The sequence below is a fragment of the Capsicum annuum genome, chromosome 12 (assembly GCF_002878395.1).
Source record: "Capsicum annuum cultivar UCD-10X-F1 chromosome 12, UCD10Xv1.1, whole genome shotgun sequence".
NCBI classification, from domain to species: Eukaryota; Viridiplantae; Streptophyta; class Magnoliopsida; order Solanales; family Solanaceae; genus Capsicum; species Capsicum annuum.
In genome coordinates this window covers 119,216,995-119,238,858 of record NC_061122.1, presented here as the reverse complement: position 1 = coordinate 119,238,858, position 21,864 = coordinate 119,216,995, and the positions used below count along the sequence as shown (strand labels likewise).

The window sequence follows — 21,864 nt, the reverse complement described above, 5'->3', positions numbered from 1 at the left end:
ATATAGAAAAATTAGAACTCTCAAGTTCATTTTATATGTTAAGTTATTTTACCTCGAAATAAAAATTCATTTTTAATTTTATTTTACAATGAATCAGTCATGAATTATCAAAAAGAAAATTAGATTTAAATTTGTCCATAGATTAACAATGATATTTATGACTAAATTTAATTTTTCTATTGTATTGATCATGCGGAAAATACTTAGTACTGAATTATCAAACAACTATTTACTTTTATAAAATAATGGAAAAGGGTTTAAAATGTCGTTCATCTATTGAAAATGAAACAAAAATACCCTTAATCCATCTTTTGGCTCTATAAGTCTTTCACATCCACCTTTGGGTTCTAAAATGTCCTTCACATCCACCATTAGGCTCCATAATCCCGTTCACATCCACCTTTAGACTCTAAAATGTCATTTAATTAATAGCCTCAATATTAAATCATAATAAAAAAGTTTTATTAATGATGTGGCATCACCATCCCAATTGGTTCTCATTTAATCAATTAAAAAAATTTGAAAATCATAACTCATAACACTCGACCCGCCCATTCTTTAAACTTAACCCACACCCAATTTATTTTCTATTGCCAATCCATTCTTTACCGAACAATTCTCTCAAGTCCCAAATTTCATCATTCCAGACTTGACTATCAATGTTGGATACTAATGTATTAAGTTGATTTTGTGATGATCAATATATTATTAAAGGATTAAACATTGAACAATTAGATGAGTTTGAAATATATATATCTAAATGTGAGATGAAGTAAAGTGACTGCTCTGAGAAAATATTGATTCACAATTCACATAGAGATTACCTATTTGAGAATCTAGTTTCATGTTAACTAGTTGAATACAAGCAATGTAATTGTGACCATAATCGTTATTACTAAGAAGCCCCTTATTTGATTTTTACGTGGATTGTGGAGGTCGGTAATATGGGTAGAAGACTAATAGTAAATAGTTTTGCATTCTGTATTTGTATTAGTATTATTTTCGATACAAGCAACAACATAACTAGTTTAATACCAAATAGATATCTACAAATAACCAGTATTATTTTTGGTACAAGCAACAACATAACTAATTTAGACATGCAAAAATATGGTGCAATCCTAACAAAGAACATCAGACACATATATTTACTTGTAAAGAAAAAAAAAGATGCATACTTTGGCATGATTGCACAACAAAAGGTATTTAAACATTAGTATATTAGTATTGATCGTCACAAAACCAACTTAATACATTAGGATCCAATATTGAGAGGCAAATTTGGAAGGGTGGAATTTGAGACTTGGGAGAATTGTCGGGTAAAGAATGGATCGACAATAGAAATTAAAACGGAGTGTGGGTTAAGATTAAATAATGGGATGGGTCGAGTGTTGTGGGTTATGAGTTTTTAAAATTTTAATTAATTAAATGACAATCAATGGGAAGGTGTCACAACATTAGTTAAACATTTTTTTGTATTAAATAATAGGATTGTTAAATAAAGGGCATTTTAGAGCCCAAAGGTGGATGTAAAGGATATTTTAGAGCCCAAAGTTGGATATAGGGGGCATTATAGAACTAAAAGATGGATGGCGGGCAATTTTTTAATATTTTCAATAGATGAAAGGTATTTTAGCCCCTTCTCCAATAAAATAATCACCATTGTACTTTAACTCATGACCCGTATGCAAGTTAGTAAGGCCTATTAAAAAAACTTTTTAAGGAATGACAAAGGTGGGGGGAAGGAAGAGTGTGGAGGGGAAGTGACAACAAGAGTGGCCTAAGAGGTGAATCTGGTAGTCCTTTTGTCAAGTTATAACGAGATTTTGAAATAAAATTTGTTGGTTTATTAAATCTTTTTTACATAAATTATGTAAAACATAATATTAAGATTAAGAACTTTAAAATTAATTATGTGCTATTAATATTTATTTCATTTAAAAAATATAACATTTATTTTAGTGTCAGCTGTTAGTTTTTAATAATTAATTTCTTACATATAATTTTATTGATTAACATGAAAAATACGTGCATCGCAGTATAACATGAAATACACGTGCATCGCACTATAACATGTGCATCGCACTGTAACAAATATATGTATATATATATATATATTATTGCATCGCACTATAACAAATGAAGCCCCCTTACAAAGTAATTACAAAAATTTCAACTAATTGTGTATCTTCTTTGGATGTATCAGGAGCTAATTATGTATCTCGAAAGACCCAAAATCAAAAAGAATATATCAAAAGCTAATTATGTATCTTTACAAAGAAAAAAATTATATCTTTGTTTGATCTATTATATATTTCAAAAGTCCCAAAATTAAAAAAAAATGTATCGGAAGCTAATTATGCATCTTTACAAAGGAAAAATGTATCTTCATTGGATGTATCAAGGGCTAATTATGTATCTCGACAGATCCAAAATTAAAATTTTTAGTAATTATGTAAAAGTGAGCTTTTCTGTAATTAAACTTTAAACTATCGGGATTTATGTTGTTTTCCTAAATAGCCCACTTTTAAGATTATGGATAAAAAGTATCTTTTTGGTCATTTAGTTTTCATTTTATAGCTATAACGCCCTGAGTCTGTACCCCGGACGCTACATGGTGCTCATAATCTTAAAGGACCACAAGCTAACCCATGACTGGTATCTGCTACAATAACTGAATAATAATATAATATAATGAAAAATAATGGGCTAAAATGCCATAAGATTTAAAAATGTAATACTGATGAAAAGAAAATGATAAAGTCTGATAAAACATCAGAATCTGAAATACTGAATATTGTCTAAATATCTAGTCTGAAAAGTCTCTAACTAAACTGTCTGAATAAGGAGTTGATGGAACATGTCCCCAACTAATTCCAACTACTGGAATAGTGAAATAATAAAACATCCTCGAATGATGAAAACTCACTGTTAGTCTATCCACTAAATGTCTGAACTACTAAGGGTGCTCTGAAACTCATACGTCCGAACCTAAGGTATAAAACACCATAGTGCAAAATAAAAGTATGTGTCAGTGCTTGTTAATGTACTGGTACGCAGAGTGAGGTATGGCTGAATGTAAAGATTCATATGCATGAACTAAACTGACTGAATAATATGAACATAACTACATGAGAATACATGTATGAATACATAACTGTACCTGAAGTCATAAGGATTCTGAATACTGAGTTTACTGATAACATGGATTACTGATAATTGATATAATGGATAATTGATATATTGTTTACTGAGTGACTATGTTTGATAGTCCTATTTTTGATGGAACTAGCTGAATTACGTACTGAGCTGAGTAACTTATCTGACAGTCCTGAAATCTATAGAACTATCTGAGTTCTTTACTGAAGACTGAGACTGAGACTGTGGGAGGTATTCATCTAACCGACATGCCCCAAATAAGATATTATAACTGAGTTGGGTTCCACTATAACCACAACTAGAAGGGTGTCAATACCACGCCACTGGTAAAGACAAGCTGTGAGTAATCCTCATTTATCAGGTACTCTATCAAGAATGGTAGGACCCTCATCTGACAGGTTAAGACACCTCATCAACCCTCATCTGATAGGTTTTTCATGTCTCAACTTATGCTGGCTACATAGTTATGGAATGCAAGGACTGCTTCTAAGAATCACACCCTCTACTGGCAGGTGAGTTCCCATCCTTGGGTTCACTCAGTGCTGAATCCTAGTCCGAACTGAATAGATATTGTACTAAGTATATTGGACTGAACTGGACTGAGTTCACTGAATTCTATTAACTGGCGGAATATTACCAAATTTTGTTAACTGACTGAGTTACTGAGGACTAAACTGAATACTATTGGGTATTTCCTGAGTGTTGAGTCTGACTGAATTCTACTGGTCGTTGATTGACTGAGATTATCTTAAAAATTGACATTGGCTCTAGGCACACAGCTAAATTGTCGAGTATTAAATACCCCCAGGACTCAATAGCATGAAAATACATAAGACATAAAACTACTTGAACACATGACCATAGTCCATAATTCACAATACTATCATTGAGGTATTTCATAAAGCATTCACAAGTCACAAGGTTACACATGAATGGGAATACATGCTAACGTAATATAATTTCATAAATCCATACTTATGAGCATTCCACCAAATCATTACAAGGCATAACTTTAGCATGGGAGTCATTTGAACATGTGGGTATATCATGAATTCATCATTTAGATCACAAATAGGCCATAAACACAATTCTTATTCACTTAAGCATTTTTACAAACACATGGAAGGCATAATCTTTTCTAGGGCATAAATCAACAACTAATACATCATGGCTATATCAAGAACTTCACATTTAAGGATTTTAATCCAAATACTAACATGAAGTCATTAGAATTTAATAAAGATTCAACCTTGGAAATCATATCACAACGTAAACATGGGTACAATTAAACCCACAACATGAAATTCAAAATTCTTATTTTTAAAAGGGTTTATTAAGATCCAAGGGTGGAAGGAACCCTTGGATGAACACTTTGCATACCTTCGTTGACAATTTCTTGAAGATTGATGGAAGAAAGCTTGAGTTCTTGAATTGAAATTAATCACCTAGGGTTTATTGTTGTTGAGCACTTGTGAAATAATGAATGTATTTAGCATAAAGAGGGCTAAATTTCATGTTATGAGAGATGAGGGTCAGGGGTAAATAACCTAATTACCCTTAAGGATGCGGTCATTTAATGACTGAAACTGGGCACTAACGCGTTTGGTGGCGTGGCACGTTGATGGTATCGATGTGATACTCGATGCGTCGTGCCATGGTCTTGCCATATCTCAGTATTTTTTACTGGCAGTCTGGAAATAATATTAGCCAATGCGATAGGCAACATGGAACTCCAAGATTGCGTTGGTCCACTATTTTGGACTTTCAAATATGGTCTAAACGAGGTCTGAAAAATCTGAAACGTGTATGGAAATATGTATTGACCTTCCTGATCATGAATTAATAAAAATATAGACCATTAAAGTACATTAAGGTTGCAAAATGAGAATTCCAACTTTTGAAGGCTAAAAATAAACTAAGTCTGGAAACTTAGGTAGAAATTTTCTAAGTCTGGGACCCCTTGACAAGCTTAAAGGACTCAATTAAGCTTAGAAATTTTGCGGGGTCTTAAAATATCTTCCCTTTGGGAACATTCATCCTCGAATGAGACTGAATGAGATAGGAGAAATGATAAGCTGAAGTACATACTAAACATGAACAACTAAAACATGTTTACATGACTGATATTACTGATTTACTGAGATTCATACTGAGCATGCATATCTGATGCATGATTTTGTTACTGAGCTAATACATGAATGCAAGACTGGGAAAACTAATAATCTGATCATGCATATCTGATGTAGGAATAAATGATTGAACTGATTTGTGATCATCCGACTGAACATGTGATGGTAAAGGATGCCAAGTTTGAAATGGAAAACTGAGCATGAAATTGAATACCAAGTTTGTAACTAAAATCTAAACATGAAATGGAATAAGCTTAAGGAAAGCTATTACCTTAGGTTGAGTCTGAGTTTGCAGAGAAGAGGTGAGGATACTTGGTTTGTATGTCTGCTACTGCTTCCCAAGTAGCTCCCTCAACGGACTGATTCCGCCAAAGAACTTTGACTAGAGGAACTTCTTTGTTCCTCAGTTTGTGAATCTGATAGTCAAGGATTTTGACTGGAATTTCCTCATAAGAGAGACTGTTCTAAATATCTATACCCTCAATAGGGACTATAACTGCTGGGTCACCTATGCATTTCCTAAGCAAGGAGACATGAAATACTGGATGGACTAAAGCAAGATCTGAAGGCAACTCGAGCTCATAAGCTACTTTGCTAAAGTGATTGAGAATTTTGAAGGGACCGACATATCGGGGACTGAGCTTTCCCTTCTTGTCGAACATCTTCACTTCCTTCATGGGAGAAATTTTTAGGTACACATAATCTCCAGTCTTGAACTTAAGATCCTTTATGTGCATATCTGCGTATGATTTCTGTCGGCTCTGAGCTATCTTGATCCTCTCTCTGAACAAACTAAACTTTCTCTAAGGTATCATAGACCAAGTCAGGCCCTACTACTGTGGCCTCACAAACTTCAAACCAATCAAAGGTAATTAGTTATCCTAATTACCCCTAAAGTCAATTACACCAGCTCGCAGCATATCTTCTAAAGTCTGGATGGTTCTTCATGCTTGACCATCGGTCTGAGGATGAAAGGTTGTACTGAGGTGAACTTGGGTACCAAGACCCTATTGGAATGCTTTCCAGAAATGAGAGGTGAACTGGGTACCTCTATCTGAGATACTAGACAATGGAACACCGTACAATCTGAATAACTCTTTGCTATAGAGTTTGGCATAATCCTCGATCGAATAAGAGGTATCGACTAAAAGGAAATGAGTTTATTTGGTTATTCTGTCTACAATAACCCAAACTCAATCATACTGATGATGATCATGAGGTAAACCTATCGCAAAGTCTGTGTTCACTTCTTTCCACTTTCAAGTAGGAATACTGAATTCCTGCTTGAACCCACTTAGCTTGTGATGCTCAATCTTAACTTGCTGACATGTTGAGCACTTAGCCACAAACTCTTCAATATCTCTCTTCATCCCACTCCACAAATAGATCTCCTGCAATTCACGGTGTATCTTAGTGGCCCCTGGATGAATAGAGTAACATGCACCATGCGCTTCTGTAAGAATTTGCTACTTTAAGTCATCAATACCTGGAAAATACAGATGACCTTGATAACGCAAAACACCATCTACTCTTTGGGATAAAACCTCTACCTTCTGATATTTGACTGATTCTTTCAACTAGACTAAACTGGGATCTCTATCCTACTTTTCCTTCACCTCAAAAACTAGAGATGATTTTGAACTGTTATGAACCCACACACTACTTTCTGCTGAATCAACTAAGCGGACACCTAGTTGGTCTAACTGATGAACTTCCTGGGCTAACTTCTTTTTACTGTCCTCAACATAAGCAACACTACCTAGAGACAGTCTACTAAGAGCAATAGCCACTATATTGGCCTTTCTCAGATGATAAAGGACACTCATGTCATAATCTTTCAAGAGCTCTAACTACCTTCTCTAATGAAGATTAAGATCTTTCTGAGAGAATATATACTGGAGACATTTGTGATATATGAACATATCTACATGCACCCCATGTAAGTAGTTCCACCAAATCTTTAAGGCAAATACTACTGCTGCTAACTGAAGATCATGAGTCAAATAATTCTTTTCAAGGGGGTCAAGCTGTCTAGAGGCGTAAGCTATGATCTTACCATGGTGGATGAGGACACAACCTAAACCTACCCTAGATGCATCACAGTACATGACATACCCATTTGGACTATCTGAAAGAGTCAAAATCTGAGCTGAGGTGAGTCAAGTCTTCAACTCCTAAAAACTCTTCTCGCAAGAATCTAACAACTGGAACTTGACTTTATTCTGAATCAATCTAGACATAGGGGATGCAATAGACAAAAATCCCTAAACAAACCATCTGTATTAGCCAGCCAACCCCAAAAAACTTATGATATCTGATGGAGTGGTGGGTCTAGTCTAGTTTCTCACTACTTTGGTCTTTTGAGGATCAACTCTAATGCCATCACCAAAAATAATATGACCAATGAATGCTAATGACCTTAGAAAAAATTTGCACTTACTGAATTTGGAAAATAACTAATGATTTCTGAGAGTCTACAATACTATTCTGAGATGGTTGCATGATCACGTTCACTGCAGGAGTAAACAAGGATATCATTTATGAAGACTATAATGAACATGTCCAATACTGCTTGAACACATGGTTCATCAAGTCCATGAAATCTACTGGGGCTTTGGTAAGACCAAATGACATGACTAATAATTTAAAGTGATCATACCGAGTTTGGAAATCTATTTTAGGAATGTCTCATTTTCTGAATCTAAGCTGATGCTAGCCTGATCTGAGGTCTATCTTAGAGAAGTAACTGGCACTCTGAAGTTGGTCAAATAAGTCATTGATTCTGGGAAGTGGACACTTGTTTTTTACTATGACCTTATTTAGCTAACGGTAGTCAATGCACATTCTACGGGAACCATCTTTCTTGCGCACGAATAGAACTGGTGCACCCCACGGGGACATACTGGGTTTGATGAATCCCCTATCTAGGAGATCTTTCAACTAATTTTTTAATTCTTTGAGTTCCACTGATGCCATTTTGTATGGCGGAATAGATATGGGCTGAGTATATGGATGAAGATCGATGCCAAAGTCTATTTCCTTTCAGGAGAAATTCAGGGTAGATCTTCTAGAAACACATCTAAATAATCATCCACTACTAGAATAGACTCAATACTGGGAGCTTTGAAACTAGAGTCCTTAACTCGAATAAGATGATAGACACATCCCTTAAATATCATTTTTCTTGCCCTTAGGTATGATATAAGCTGAACCCTGAAGGCTAAAGTAATACCCCTCCACTCTAGGATAGGTTCATTTGGAAATAGAAATTGGACAACTCTATTTCTGCATTCGACTATGTCACAGCAAGAATGAAGCCAATCCACGCCGAAAATTATATCAAAATCAGTCATCTCTAATTTGACTAAGTCTGTTGAGGTGAGTTTTTGAGATACCATAACTGGACAATTCATGTATACCCGCCAGGCTATAATAGTTTTACCCACTGGCATAGAGACTGAGAAGGGCTCTTCTAGAATTTTGGGACTGACTTTGAAATCAACTGTTGTATAAGGAGTAACAAAAGACAAAGAAGCTTTTGGATCTAGCAAAGCGTAAATATGTATATGAAAGATCTGTAACTTACCAATGACAACATCAGTAGAATTTTCCTGATCCTACCAGAATTGAAGAGCATAAAGTCTATTTAGGCGTTGCCCACTGGTGGTGCTGGAAGTGGCACCCTACTGATTTGAGTGACTGGACTAAGCTGAGGAACGGTTAGGCTGACCCTAAAAACCTAAATAGGGACAATTTTTGACTTTGTGGCATGGCTTGTCACATCCAAAACAAAAATCACTATTAGCTCTACAGATACCCTGATGATGCTTGCCACAAGTCTGACAAAGCGGATGAGTTCGAGCACTGCTAACACTGCCCTGAGACTTAGAGCCTGGCGCACTATCTTTGTTATCATTCTTGAACTTAGGAATTAGAGCACTGGCTGAGGAAGAAGCTGGAACTGAGGACTTTAGGCAAAACTAAGAATGATTCCCACCCTCTGTATTAGGCTAATTGAAATTGAAGCTACCTGTTCTAGCTCTCTTATTCTGCTTTTCTTTCTCCTTATTCTTTTATTTCTCTATCTTTTGAGCATGGATCATCAGCCTGGATAAGTACATCTCACTAATCAATATAGTGGTGCTACACTCCTTGACCACGCTATCATTCACTCTAGACACAAACTTACTCATTCAGGATCTGATATCTACTACCACATGAGGAGCATTTCTAGCTATTTAAGTAAACTTGAGAGAATACTCTTTCACTGTCATGTTGCCCTACCTGAGGTTGATAAATTCTAGCACCTTAGCTTTTCTCAGCTTTAGTGGAAATAATCTATCTAGAATAATGGTGGCAAACTCCTCCCAATCAACAGGCCCTGCATCGATAGCCCTCTCTACTTTCCACTATTTAAACCAAGTATGAACCACGTCTTGCAATTGATGTGCATCTAGCTCAGCACTCTGGATAGTAATCACTCCCATAATATCAGTAATCTTCTATACCTGATCAAGATACTCCTAAGGGTCCTTATCTATCTTAGGCCTAAAAAAATAAGAAGGATTTATTTGGGTGAAGTCTCAAATCCTAGCAGTGACAGAATTGGACATTGAGTTGTTCGGAATGGCAGTTGGACATTCATTCTGGGCAGTAACTAAAAGAGAAAGAGTAGTGAATGAAGCTCTGAATTGTGCATGGGAGACATGTTCGCCTAAAGGATTAGGTTGATCGGGCTGAGGGGCTGGCTGAACTCCTGTTCTTCTTCCCTGAGCCCTATTCGGAGGCATTTTTCTATAGATGAAAGAGAAAAGAGGATTAGACTGAGGGTTTAATTAGAGCTCGTTCTCACTCACATGATATGAATACTGAAAGAAGGTAGACTATTCCTAAAATATCTCATAGTCTTCAGTACATAAATATGGCACGCTACACACCCATGATTAAGAATCTACTAGATGCGGCTATCAGACTTCCTAGGACTCTATTGAACCTTAGGCTCTGATACCAAGTTGGTAACACCTCGATTCTGTACCTCGGAAGCTACATAGTGCTCATAATCCTAAAGGACAACAAACTAACCCCTGACTGGTACCTGTTGCAATAACTAAATTATAATACGATATAATGCGGAATAATAGGCTAAAATTCCATAAGGTTCAAAACTGTAATACGGATGAAAAGAAAATGATAAAGTTTGATAAAACATAAGAATCTAAAATACTGAATATTTTCTGAACATCTAGGCTGAAAAGCCTCTAACTGAACCATCTAAATAAGGAGGGATGAGACATGTCCCCAACTAACTCCAACTGCTGAAATAAACTAAGTACTAAAATAGTGAAATGATAGAACATCCTCTAATGATGAGGACTTACTGCTAGTCTATTCGTTGAACGTCTGAACTGCTAAGGGTGCTCTGGAGATCGTACATCCGAACCTATGGTATAAAACACCATAGTTCAAAATAAAAGTATGCGCCAGTAAGTATGAATGTACTGGTACGTAGAGTGAGGTAAGGCTGAATGGAAGGATTCATATAAATGAACTAAACTGATTGAATAATATAAAAATAACTATGTGAGAATTCTTGCATGAATACATAACTATAACTAAAGTCATAAGGATTCTGAATACTGATTTTACTGATAACATGGATTACTGATAATTGATATAACTGATATACTATTTACTGAGTGACTGTGTCTGACATTCCTATTTTTGATAGAACTAGTTGAGTTCCGTACTGAATGACTGTATCTAACAGTCCAGAAATCTATAGAACTATCTGAGTTCTTTTTTGAAGACTGAGACTAAGACTATGGGAGATAGTCATCTAACCGACATGCCCCAAATAAGATATTATAACTGAATTGGGGTCTAATCTGTAACCCCAATTAGAAGGGTGTCAATACCGTGCCACTGTTAAGAACAAGCTTTGAGTGACCCTTATCTGTCAGGTACTCTAATGAGAATGGTGGGAACCTCATCTGATAAGTTAAGCCACCTCATCAACCCTCATCTAAAAGGTTTCGATGTCTCAACCTACATCGGTTATATAGTTCTGGAATAAAAAAACTGCTTCTAAGAATCGCACCCTCTGCTGGCAAGTGAGTTCTCATCCTTGGGTTAACTCAGTTCTGAATCCTACTCCCAACTAAATAGACATTGAACTGAGTATACTAGATTGAACTGTACTGAGTTCACTAAATTTGTTTACCGATGGAATATTACTTAATTTTATTAACTGACTGAGTTACTGAGGACTAAATTGAATACTACTGGGTTTTTCCTAAGTGTTGAGTCTGACTGAATTCTACTGGTCATGGCTTGACTGAGATTACCTTAAAAACTAACATTGGCTCTAGGAACACAGCTAAATTGTCGGGTATTAAATACCCCCATGACTTGATAGCATAAAAATACATGATAATGACACTACTTAAACACATGACCATAGTCAAAAATTCATAATACTATCATTGAGGGATTTCATGAAGCATTCACAAGTCATAAGCTTACACAAGAATGGGAATACATGCTAACGTAATATAATTTCACAAATCCATGCTTATGAGTATTCCACCATTACAAGACATAGCTTTAGTATGGGAGTCATTTTGAACATGTGGGTACATCATGATTTCATCATTTAGATCACAAATAGGTCATAATACACAATTCTCATTCACTTAGGCATTTTTACAAACACATGGAAGGCATAACCTTTTCTAGGGCATGAATCAACAACTAATACATCATGGATATATCAAGCACTTTGTATTTAAGGATTTCAATCCATATAATAATATGAAGTCATGAGAATTTAATAAAGATTCAACCTTGGAAATCATATCACAACGTAAACATGTGTACAATCAAACCCACAATATGGAATTCAAAATTCATATTTTGAGAAGGGTTTCTTGAGCTCCAAGGGTGGAAGGTCCATTGGATGAACACATTACATACCTTGGTTGACAATTTATTAAAGATTGATGGAAGAAATCTTGAGTTCTTGAATTGAAATTAATCACCTAGGGTGTCTTGTTCTTGAGCACTTGTGAAATAATGACGCGGTCATTTATGATTGAAACTGGGCACTAACGCATTTGGTGATGCGACACATTGATGGCATCTATGCGATACTCGATGCGTCGTGCCATGATCGTGTCGTGTCTCAGGACTTTTGACTGGCAGTCTGGAAATAATATTAACCAACGCTATAGGAAACGCGGTGCGCTAAAATCACATTGGTCCATTGTTTTATACTTCCAAACATAGTCTAAACGAGGTCCAAAAAATCCAAAACTTTTTTGGGAACACCTATTGACCTTCCTAATCATGAATTAACAAAAATATAGACCATTAAAAGACATTAAGGTTGCGAAATGAGATTTCCAACTTTCAAAGGCTAAAAATAAACTAAGTCTAGAAACTTAGTTAGAAATTTTCTTAGTTTGGGACCCGTTGACAAGCATAAAGGACTGTATTAAGCTTAGAAATTTTGTGGGGTCTTACAATAGCCATCAACTTTAAGTAGCCCAAATCAAATCTAGTTCTTATTTACTCAAACACGTATACACCTAAGTTTTAAGGTGTCATTTCAACTTTTTCTCTTCCTTCATGTTTTCCCTTTTTCTCATTAGCTTATATCACCTTTCTTATACCACTAATTTTTTATTACTCTCCAATCAACTTCAGATTTGTTTTTTCTTATCTGATTAAGAGGATATTTTAAAAGTTTTTTTCAACAAAATGATGTAGATTTTGATCCTTATGCTTCAACATCAAAAACAACAGAATCATGGTTGTGGACACCTAATTTTAGCCCTCCATGGCTAAAGCTAATCTTGAATTTCTTCGAATTATTATAAAATCAAAACCTTTATTTTATCCAAATATAAATCTTTTAAAATATTTATCTATGTAATTTAGCCATTTTAAGTAGAGATTATATATTATCGTATTCAATCATACAAAATTATATAATTTTTATTACTTATATATGTGTTTTACAGAATATCAAATTTTAATTAAGGATTATCTTGAAAATAAATTCAAGTGATTGAAATCCCGATTTAAATGTAATTTTTTCTTGAAGATAATTATAATACCCCATACTATTCCTAGGTCATTTTATCTCCTAGTGTGTTATGGGACAACTTTAAAAATATACAAATCTTGAAACATATGGAATTTTTTAGCTATAGACCCACCAAATTGTAGATAATTGAATTAGCTTTCCAACAATAGAAATTGTGCCTTAATTCGATACTCAATTGAGAATTTATGGTGATTTTAGTGAAAAATAGTAGAGCACCGCAATAGTACCGCATCACGTGAGGTGCAGAATCGGAATTGTTAGATTTCTACTGAGACACCGTGATTATTCCTCATCGCGATGAAGTCTAAATTCTTATTCATCCCTTTCCAGTAGCTCACCACAATTTATCGGTATCATGATAGAAATCTTAATGGGACAGACACCACATTGTGATGGAGTGCAAAATGGCACTCATCCTTTTCCAATGACGCAACACGATTATGTCGCGTCGCGCCAGAGGCCAAAATGGAACTCATCCTTTTTCCAGTAAGCTACCGTGATTGTGGCGCATTGCGCTGAGGCCCAAAATTGGGATCCAGTTCTGAGTTAATTCTTTCAAAGGGCAACCTAGTCATTTCCCAAGCCCCCACGTTCTGTAAATCACAAAAATTAACCTATTCTAAGCATTATATGCTCATTTTTCATCAAATTACTCTCCAACAAACCCTAGAACCTCAAAACTTAAACTTCAAAAAATCCAAATTCCACCGTTCTTTTTCCAAGATAAGCAAAATTCAAGATTCCCAATTCAAGATCTTCAAGAATCAATCCTCAAGAGCACAAATAGGAACTCAATGTTCAAGCTTCTTCATCTATTCATCTACTATGGTATGTGGGGTTATGAACAAGGATATTTCTTTCATCCTTGTGCCCAAAATTAGTTTTAAAGTTGATTTTAACATGAAATTATATGAATTTTAGTCTAGGGTTTATACCCACTTATTACTATTAGAAGATTATGAGATTTTATAAGATTTAGATGTTGAATTGCATGTTTATTTTTGTACTTTTATGCATATTGCAGAAATTTCCAGATTTAGAATTGAATAATCAATATTTTCATTATCAAACATGAACTTTATGATGATTTAACATGAATTTGATGCATGGGTGGTTAAGCCCTAGTTGGAGATCGATATTTCAAGAAAGTCAATCCTTTAAGCATCCTATAATTAGTTATTTTTCATATTTTTATAAAGAATTGATCTTTCGATCCTCATTTAAGATATGGAATCCACTTTACAGTTTTATTATAATATAGAGAAAACAAATTTTGCTTTACTTATAATTTGAAACAGATAGACGCATAATTGGTTTTCATTATAAACCCTTATGCTAGTTTTAAAAATGGATTTCCAACAGAATGAGCATACAAATTAAAGAGATTAGTATTTAGCACCGAGTTGGGTATGTTTACATGCCCCAGAACTACGAGCCAACATAGGTACATATTATTAAATTATTCCCATTTCTATATGGATGACAGATATAGATGTGATCACTTAGATTAGGTTATACTCTTTGGCAAAAATTTGACACCTCTCCCCAAGGTGAGGTTTTCCCATAAAGGAACTAGACGTTGGACTCCATGTTAGCTCAAATAGTTTATGTCGGTTAAAAGAACCTCCCTACAGCCTAATAGAAAAGACTACAGAAAAGAATAACAGAACAGATTTTAGAAACTAAGTGTAAAGGCTCGCAGTTTTAATCAGATATTGCTTTATATAAGACATTGGCTATGAGATTTCAGCTTACAATTTACAAATATAAAAGTGAGTCCTTTCTATAGTTAGACAGTATGATTTCAGGATAGAATACAATTACATCTTTTAGATCTAAGTGTTATGACTCACTGAATTTATACAATATGCTTTATTACTCATGATCATGATTCTCAGTTTTTAGTTATTCAAGCTATTGTGAGTCATCTACACTTAGCATGTATTTTTTTGCAAATTTACACTAATATTGAGATGTTATTTTACTTATGCATTCAACCTTATATACTTAGTAAATTCCAAAAGTACTGATCTATATATACGTCTATGTGCTACATTGTCTCATAATGTAGGTTCAGGTGCTCAGTTTCAGTAGGGTGAGTGATTTCGAGCATCTTCATCTATATCCCAATAGTTGGTGAGTCCTCATAGATCGAGGATCCAGTTATTCAGAATTTCTAGTTCATTATAGTAGTTGATTCAATATTTTTAGTCAGTTTGAGTTAGCTGTGGGCTTATTCCAGTGGCTCTCTAGTTATTAGTAGTATAGGCTTGTCAGACTGCTAGTTATAATTCAGAGTTTTAGTGTTGATTGTTAAGACTTTTAAGTCTAATATTTTCAGATATCATATTCAGATAATTTCAGCTTAGCTCAGACAGAATTCTATATTTTATCTTTGATTATATATCTATATTTCTTTATTATGAGCTTCAGATTTAGTAGAAGGCTTACAGGGTTAGCTTGAGACTACTCCTAGTCTTGAGCACCATTTGACATCTCGGGACCCATTTTTGGGGTGTTACAAACTTGGTATGAGATCCTAAAGTTATAAAAGTCCTAAGGAGTCTGACAAACCACATTACGTAAAGTCTTGATCATGGGTGTGATGTGCGCTATATTTAAACGCAAGAGGTAATGGGATACTTAAGAAAATTATCTCTTTCTTTCATGATCTATCTTGCTTATAGTGTATCTATCTAATTTTAACTCATGCTCTTACATGACAATTGAAAATACCTCCCCGTCGAGCTAGAGCATGCATAAATGATAACCAGCTACCCTTGCCTGATGGCCCTCTGAATGAGAATGAATCCCATGCTGAATTTTAGGCTGCCTTATAAGCGTTAGCCCAAGCTATGACTGCTAATGTTCAGGGCAACCATCAGGCGGCAATCCCACTTTAGCAGAATGGGGATTTAGTAGTAGCCAGAATTCATGACTTCGTGAGAATTGATCTCGAGCACATTTATATATCTAAACACCACTATTTACCCATATTTAGATTTATTTTGAGAATAAAAAGTGTGCTAATTATATTGAAGTATGAGTTAAATTGTATTTTGTGGCTAACCGATATTATTAGAAATACAGAATTAATTTTCCATAGATTTGGAAGAAAATTGGATGCACATAATAAAGAGACAAAAGATCATGTAGATCAAACTCAAAAACATATGGAGATGCATGAGAGTAAAGAGAAAAGAAAGAAGCTAAGGATTGATGAGATGAAAGAAAGGAACTAGAGAAAATTCCAGTTATACAACTTCTCAATGCATCGCGTCGACTGGCAAGATTTGTGCCTTAGCAAAAATTTGAAGAAAAAGTTCCAGTGCATTAATGCGATGTCAACATGCTGCGTCAATGCATAAGTTTTATGCCATAAAGAATTCTACAAGTGCAACTTCCAGTGCATTGATGTGATGTCAACGTGTCACGTCGATGCTTAAAGCTTTGACACTTAGCCAAATTCTGAAGAGAAAATTCCAGTGACACGATGCAAACTTAATGCGTCGCGGCGTGTGGTGAATAATATGACTTGGTTTGATTTTTAAATATGAATTCCAGTGTGGCAACGCAATGTTTTGGTTAGATCAACACGATTAGCGATGCGTCGTGTCATGGTTTCAGACCTAGTGAAATTTTTCCAAGTATAAAAGAAACACGTGAGCACAATTCCAAACACTTTTTGGCAAGCATAGCAGTGGCGTAAAAGCATAGAATTCTTCTTTTAGGGATCTTATTATTTCTTTTGAACTACTTTACTTCAAGACGAATTTTGGGTATGATTAATTACTTGTTTTTTATGTTAAATTCAAACATGAGTGGCAAAATACCCTTGTTATGGGGTTGAGGTCAAGAACATGATTACTCTTTGATATTATTTATAGTAGTTTCTTTTTGGGTTATCACCTGGGTTGTTCTTATTTTATTGAGCTTACTATTTTAATGTTTGGCCACCATAGAATAAATTTATATTTCTATGTGAATCCGAGAAGAGAATCGTAGATTAGAATAAGGAAATTAAGGAGCAAGGTTCTTATCCTTTTATAAAATAAGGGGTTTGAATTGGCATCTAGGATAGGGATATACCTAGAAGCCTTGTTTGGTTCAATTGCAAGAAGATTACTTAATGAATCTAGAAGAATTATTGTATCTCTACGGGAGTTGTAGCTGCAATATTCAATAGATAAAGATTTTACGTCGGGAGATCAAAATTGTTGCCTAAACCTTGCGAACCAACAACCCGATAATCAATTAGACTACTATAAGAATTGAGATTTGTAGGATTGTTCGAGAAGCCTCAACCCTGGAATTCTTATCATAACTATTTACAACTGTTGCTTGCTTTGCTCTAATCATAAAACTCTATTTCTTTTTTATTAATTTACATTTTTATTGTCAAATTCAAAATCATCTTGATACTATACAACACCTAATACTCAATGTCTGAAACTAAAATTTATTTAAATTTCTAGTTGTTTAGTCCTTGTGTAAACAACATTTGATTGTCTAAATCACTATATTACTTGAATGATCATGTGCACTTGCGAGTGCGTCTGAGTCACAACAAGTTTTTGGCACCATTATCGGGGACTAATATAATTAGTGAATTTGTTAAATTTTTGGTTTTTTTATATTAAGTTTAGCTGTTAACAACTTGATCTTAGTGGCAGAATTTCTACAGGTTTAGCTGAATCCAAGATTAGCAAGAGATAAAGAACTAGTAGAGCCTTTTGCAGAACCAGAGCAAATCTTTCAACAAAGGCGAAGAATGGCTGAACAATGAAATAAACCAGTTGATCCAAATGTCGGTAATGTTCCACCTCCTATCATTCCTGTTATTCTAGTTTTTCCTGCTTAACTAGCTGCTATACCTATTCATGAGCTGGAAATCACACTTACAAACCATATAATGAGTAGTATTCTAAAGCCCGAACAATTTGAATTAAAGCAAAATATGGTGCAATTGCTAAATTCAATGGGGCAATTTCATGGCCTTTCACACGAAGATCCACAGCAGTATATACAGACCTTCTTGAAAACCAGCGATACATATATTCCAAAAGGAGTAAATCCCAATTATGTCACGTGGACACTCTTTCCCTTCTCCTTAATGGGAGAAGCAAAAAGGTGGTTACATTTTGAACCACCACTCTCCATCACAACATGGAAAGATCTAGCTCAAGAGTTTCTTATTTGATTCTTTCCATCTAGGAAGATGGCATACTTGAGGAGTGAAATCTTGAGTTTTAGACAGAAAGACGGAGAGAATCTCTACCAAGCTTAGGAGAGATTTAAGGGTATGCTCAGAAATTGCCCTCACCATCATCAATCCAATGATGTTCTTGTACATACTTTTATAGAAGGATTGGAGTCGAACACAAGGATTCTTTTGGATTCAGCAGTAGGTGGACAGGCTCTTGAGAAGACATATAAAGAATTGTACACGCTGTTAAATCGGATTTCACAAAGAAACCCTTATTAGCATGCAGACTCGAGGAGTACTCCTAAAAAGGCCGCAGAGGTATTGGAGGTAGATCATTTCACTATATTACAAGAATAGATCATAGCTATGAAAAATTATATGATTACTCAGCTTAATAACATAAAATTGGATGTTACTCAACCAGCAGCAGCTACAGCAAATGTACTCCAACAGGTAAATTCTTGGTGTGAGGTTTGCGAAAGTGGTGAACCTATAGCTGATGGTTTCATGGCTAATTTGGATTCTGTCAACTATGTGGGGAACGCAAATCGATAGGGACAACAAAATTTTGGTAATACTTATAATCCCAACTGGAGGTACCATCTTAATTTTCTATGGGGTATAAATTAGATGCATAATCCAAATCAGTATAAGGGACAAGTACAACCAAATCCACAGCTAGCTCAAAATACTCAGGCGACTACTCACTCTAGAAATATGGTGGAATTGATGAAGTAGTTTATGGCTCAACAAATGCAATTTGCAATAGAAATTAAGACTCAATCGGGATAGTTTGCAATTGAGTTAAAGAGTCAACAATTGCTTATGAGAAATCTAGAGTTGAAGTTGGGTCAAATTGTAGGGGCACAGAATACAAGACCTCAAGGAGCACTACCTAGCAATACAGAGACAAATACCAAGCAGCTAAATGCACTTACAACAAGGAGTGGGCTGCAAACTAAAAAGACAGTTCAGGAGCAGGTTAGTCCCATAATTATTGATGATAGTCCTAAAGACAATGCAGAGAAAGAAATCAAACAAAAAGTAGAGAGTAATGAAATTTAAGTGGACAAGAAGACTCTCCCCTTTCTCTTTTCCCTTACCCTTTCCTTAAAGGGAAAGGAATCATCAATAGGAGGCAAGTTACAAGAAGTTCTTAGATCTTCTGGAGCAGGTTCAATGAATCTTTATCTAGTTGACATTCTACAAAGTGTGCCAAAATATGCAAAATATTTGAAGGATATAGTTGCGAATAAGAACCGATTGGCCGAGTATGCTACAGTTTCACTTACTCAAGAGTGCACGTCCAAGATTCAAAACAAATTACCCATGAAGCTTAAAGATCCAGGTAGTTTCACCTTGTATATTACCATTAGACAGACTATTTTTGCATGTGGATTGAGTGACTTGGGAGCTAGCATAACTCTTATTCCCACATCGTGGTACCAGAAGATAGGTCTTAGGAGTCCCAAAACCACTACTATTATTTTACAGTTGGCAGATAGATCACTTTCCAGGCCGAGTGGTATTATTGAAGATGTTTTGGTGCAAGTAGGATCGTTAATATTTTTAGTGAATTTTGTAATTCTTGACTTTGAGGCTGATCCTGTGGTTCCATTTATTTTGGGATGGCCTTTCTTAGAAACAGGGCAGTCGTAAATTGATGTAGCAGTCAGGAAAATGACCACGCAAGCGCATGATAAAGTAGAAGTCTTTAATTGTACAAGGCATTAAAACTGCCAGCTATATATGAGAAGTTGTCATCTATATTGGTTATTGACCGTGTTTATGATTGGAACTTGTTGTTATTTGATGATCCATTAGAGTGAGCTTTGATGGGTCATGATATTTATGGAGATGTGGAAGCATTAGAATTTATACAGGTTATGAATTTGGTAGTGGTTGAGATGATAAAATTGCTTGTCAAACCATTGAATAGGCCAATTGGTCCATCGCCCAATCCCTCAGTTGAAGAAACTCCTAAATTGGAGGTTAAGGTTCTTCCTCCTTATTTACAATATGTTTTTCTTAGTGATCAAGATACTTAGCTTGTTATTTTGTCTACAGGATTAATAGATGTGCAGGTAGAGGAAGCTATAATAGTCCTAAAGAGGAGAATAAAGGCGATTGGTTGGAAAATGTCTGATATTATAGGAATTAATCTAGAATTTTGCATGCACAATATTTACATAGAAGAGGGTTACAGACTAAGAGTGCAGCAATAAAGAAGATTGAGTCTTATGATAAAGGAGGTATTCAGAAAAAAAGTGATCAAGTGGCTAGATAGTGGTATTATCTACCCAATTTTTGATAGCAAATGGCAGAGTACAGTGCACTGTGTACCAAAAAATAAGGGATAACCGTGGTAACTAATGATGATAATGAGTTAATCCTCATACGCATAGTGACCGATTGGAAGATCTGCATTCACTATCGGATGTTGAATGAAGCAACTCGTAAAGATCACTATCTGATTCCTTTCATTGGCCAAATAATGGATGGTACAAGAGTATTATTATTTTTTGGATGGGTACTCTATCTATAATTAGATAATCATAGCACCGGAAGACCAAGAGAAGACCACTTTCACTTATCCATATGGTACATATGCATTCAGACGCATGCCCTTCATCCTATGCAATGCACCTGCTATATTTCAGAGATATATGATGGCGTTATTTTACAACATGGTTGAAGACTTCATAGAGGTATTCATTGATGATTTCTCTATGTATGGTAATTCTTTTGATAAGGGCTTGCAGAATCTTGACAGAGTCCTAGCTCGATGTGAAGAGACGAACTTGGAGCTAAATTAGGAAAAGTGTCACTTTATGATTAAGAAAGGAATTTTCCTAGGCCATAAGGTGTCATACAAAGGACTCGAACTGGACAAGGTGAAGGTTGAAGTGATTGAAAAGTTTCCATATCCAGTCACAGTCAAAGGAGTACGAAGCTTTCTTTGACATGCAAGTTTCTATAGGCGATTCATTCAGGATTTTTCAAAGATTCCAAGCTCCATATGCAAATTATTAGAGAAATAAGCCAAGTTTGAGTTCAGGGTTGATTGCCATGAAGCTTTTGAAAAACTAAAGAAGAAGTTGACTGAAGCACCTATTTTGATCACACCAGATTGGGAGTTACCTTTTGAGCTGATGTGTGATGCTAGTGACGTTTTTGTAGGAGCAGTTTTAGGCCAGAGAAGACATAAGGTATTTTGCTTGATCTACTTGCTAGCAAAGTGTTGAATGATGCTCACATTAATT

The 21,864-nt window shown here is 35.2% G+C and overlaps 1 protein-coding gene and 1 non-coding gene across 2 annotated transcripts; one reads left to right on the top strand and one right to left on the bottom strand.

Annotated features, from left to right (window-relative positions):
* Window positions 1-18,619: 18,619 nt before the first annotated feature.
* On the bottom strand, window positions 18,620-18,726 carry LOC124889835. Its single transcript, XR_007048750.1, has one exon. It is a non-coding gene; the product is annotated as a small nucleolar RNA R71 (small nucleolar RNA).
* A 700-nt stretch (window positions 18,727-19,426) lies between these two features.
* LOC107849193 lies at window positions 19,427-20,260 on the top strand. The gene is made up of 2 exons (XM_016693836.2): window positions 19,427-19,582; window positions 19,718-20,260. Exons 1-2 carry the CDS (start codon window positions 19,427-19,429, stop codon window positions 20,258-20,260), a joined length of 699 nt encoding a protein of 232 aa, XP_016549322.2.
* The last annotated feature ends 1,604 nt before the right edge of the window (window positions 20,261-21,864 follow it).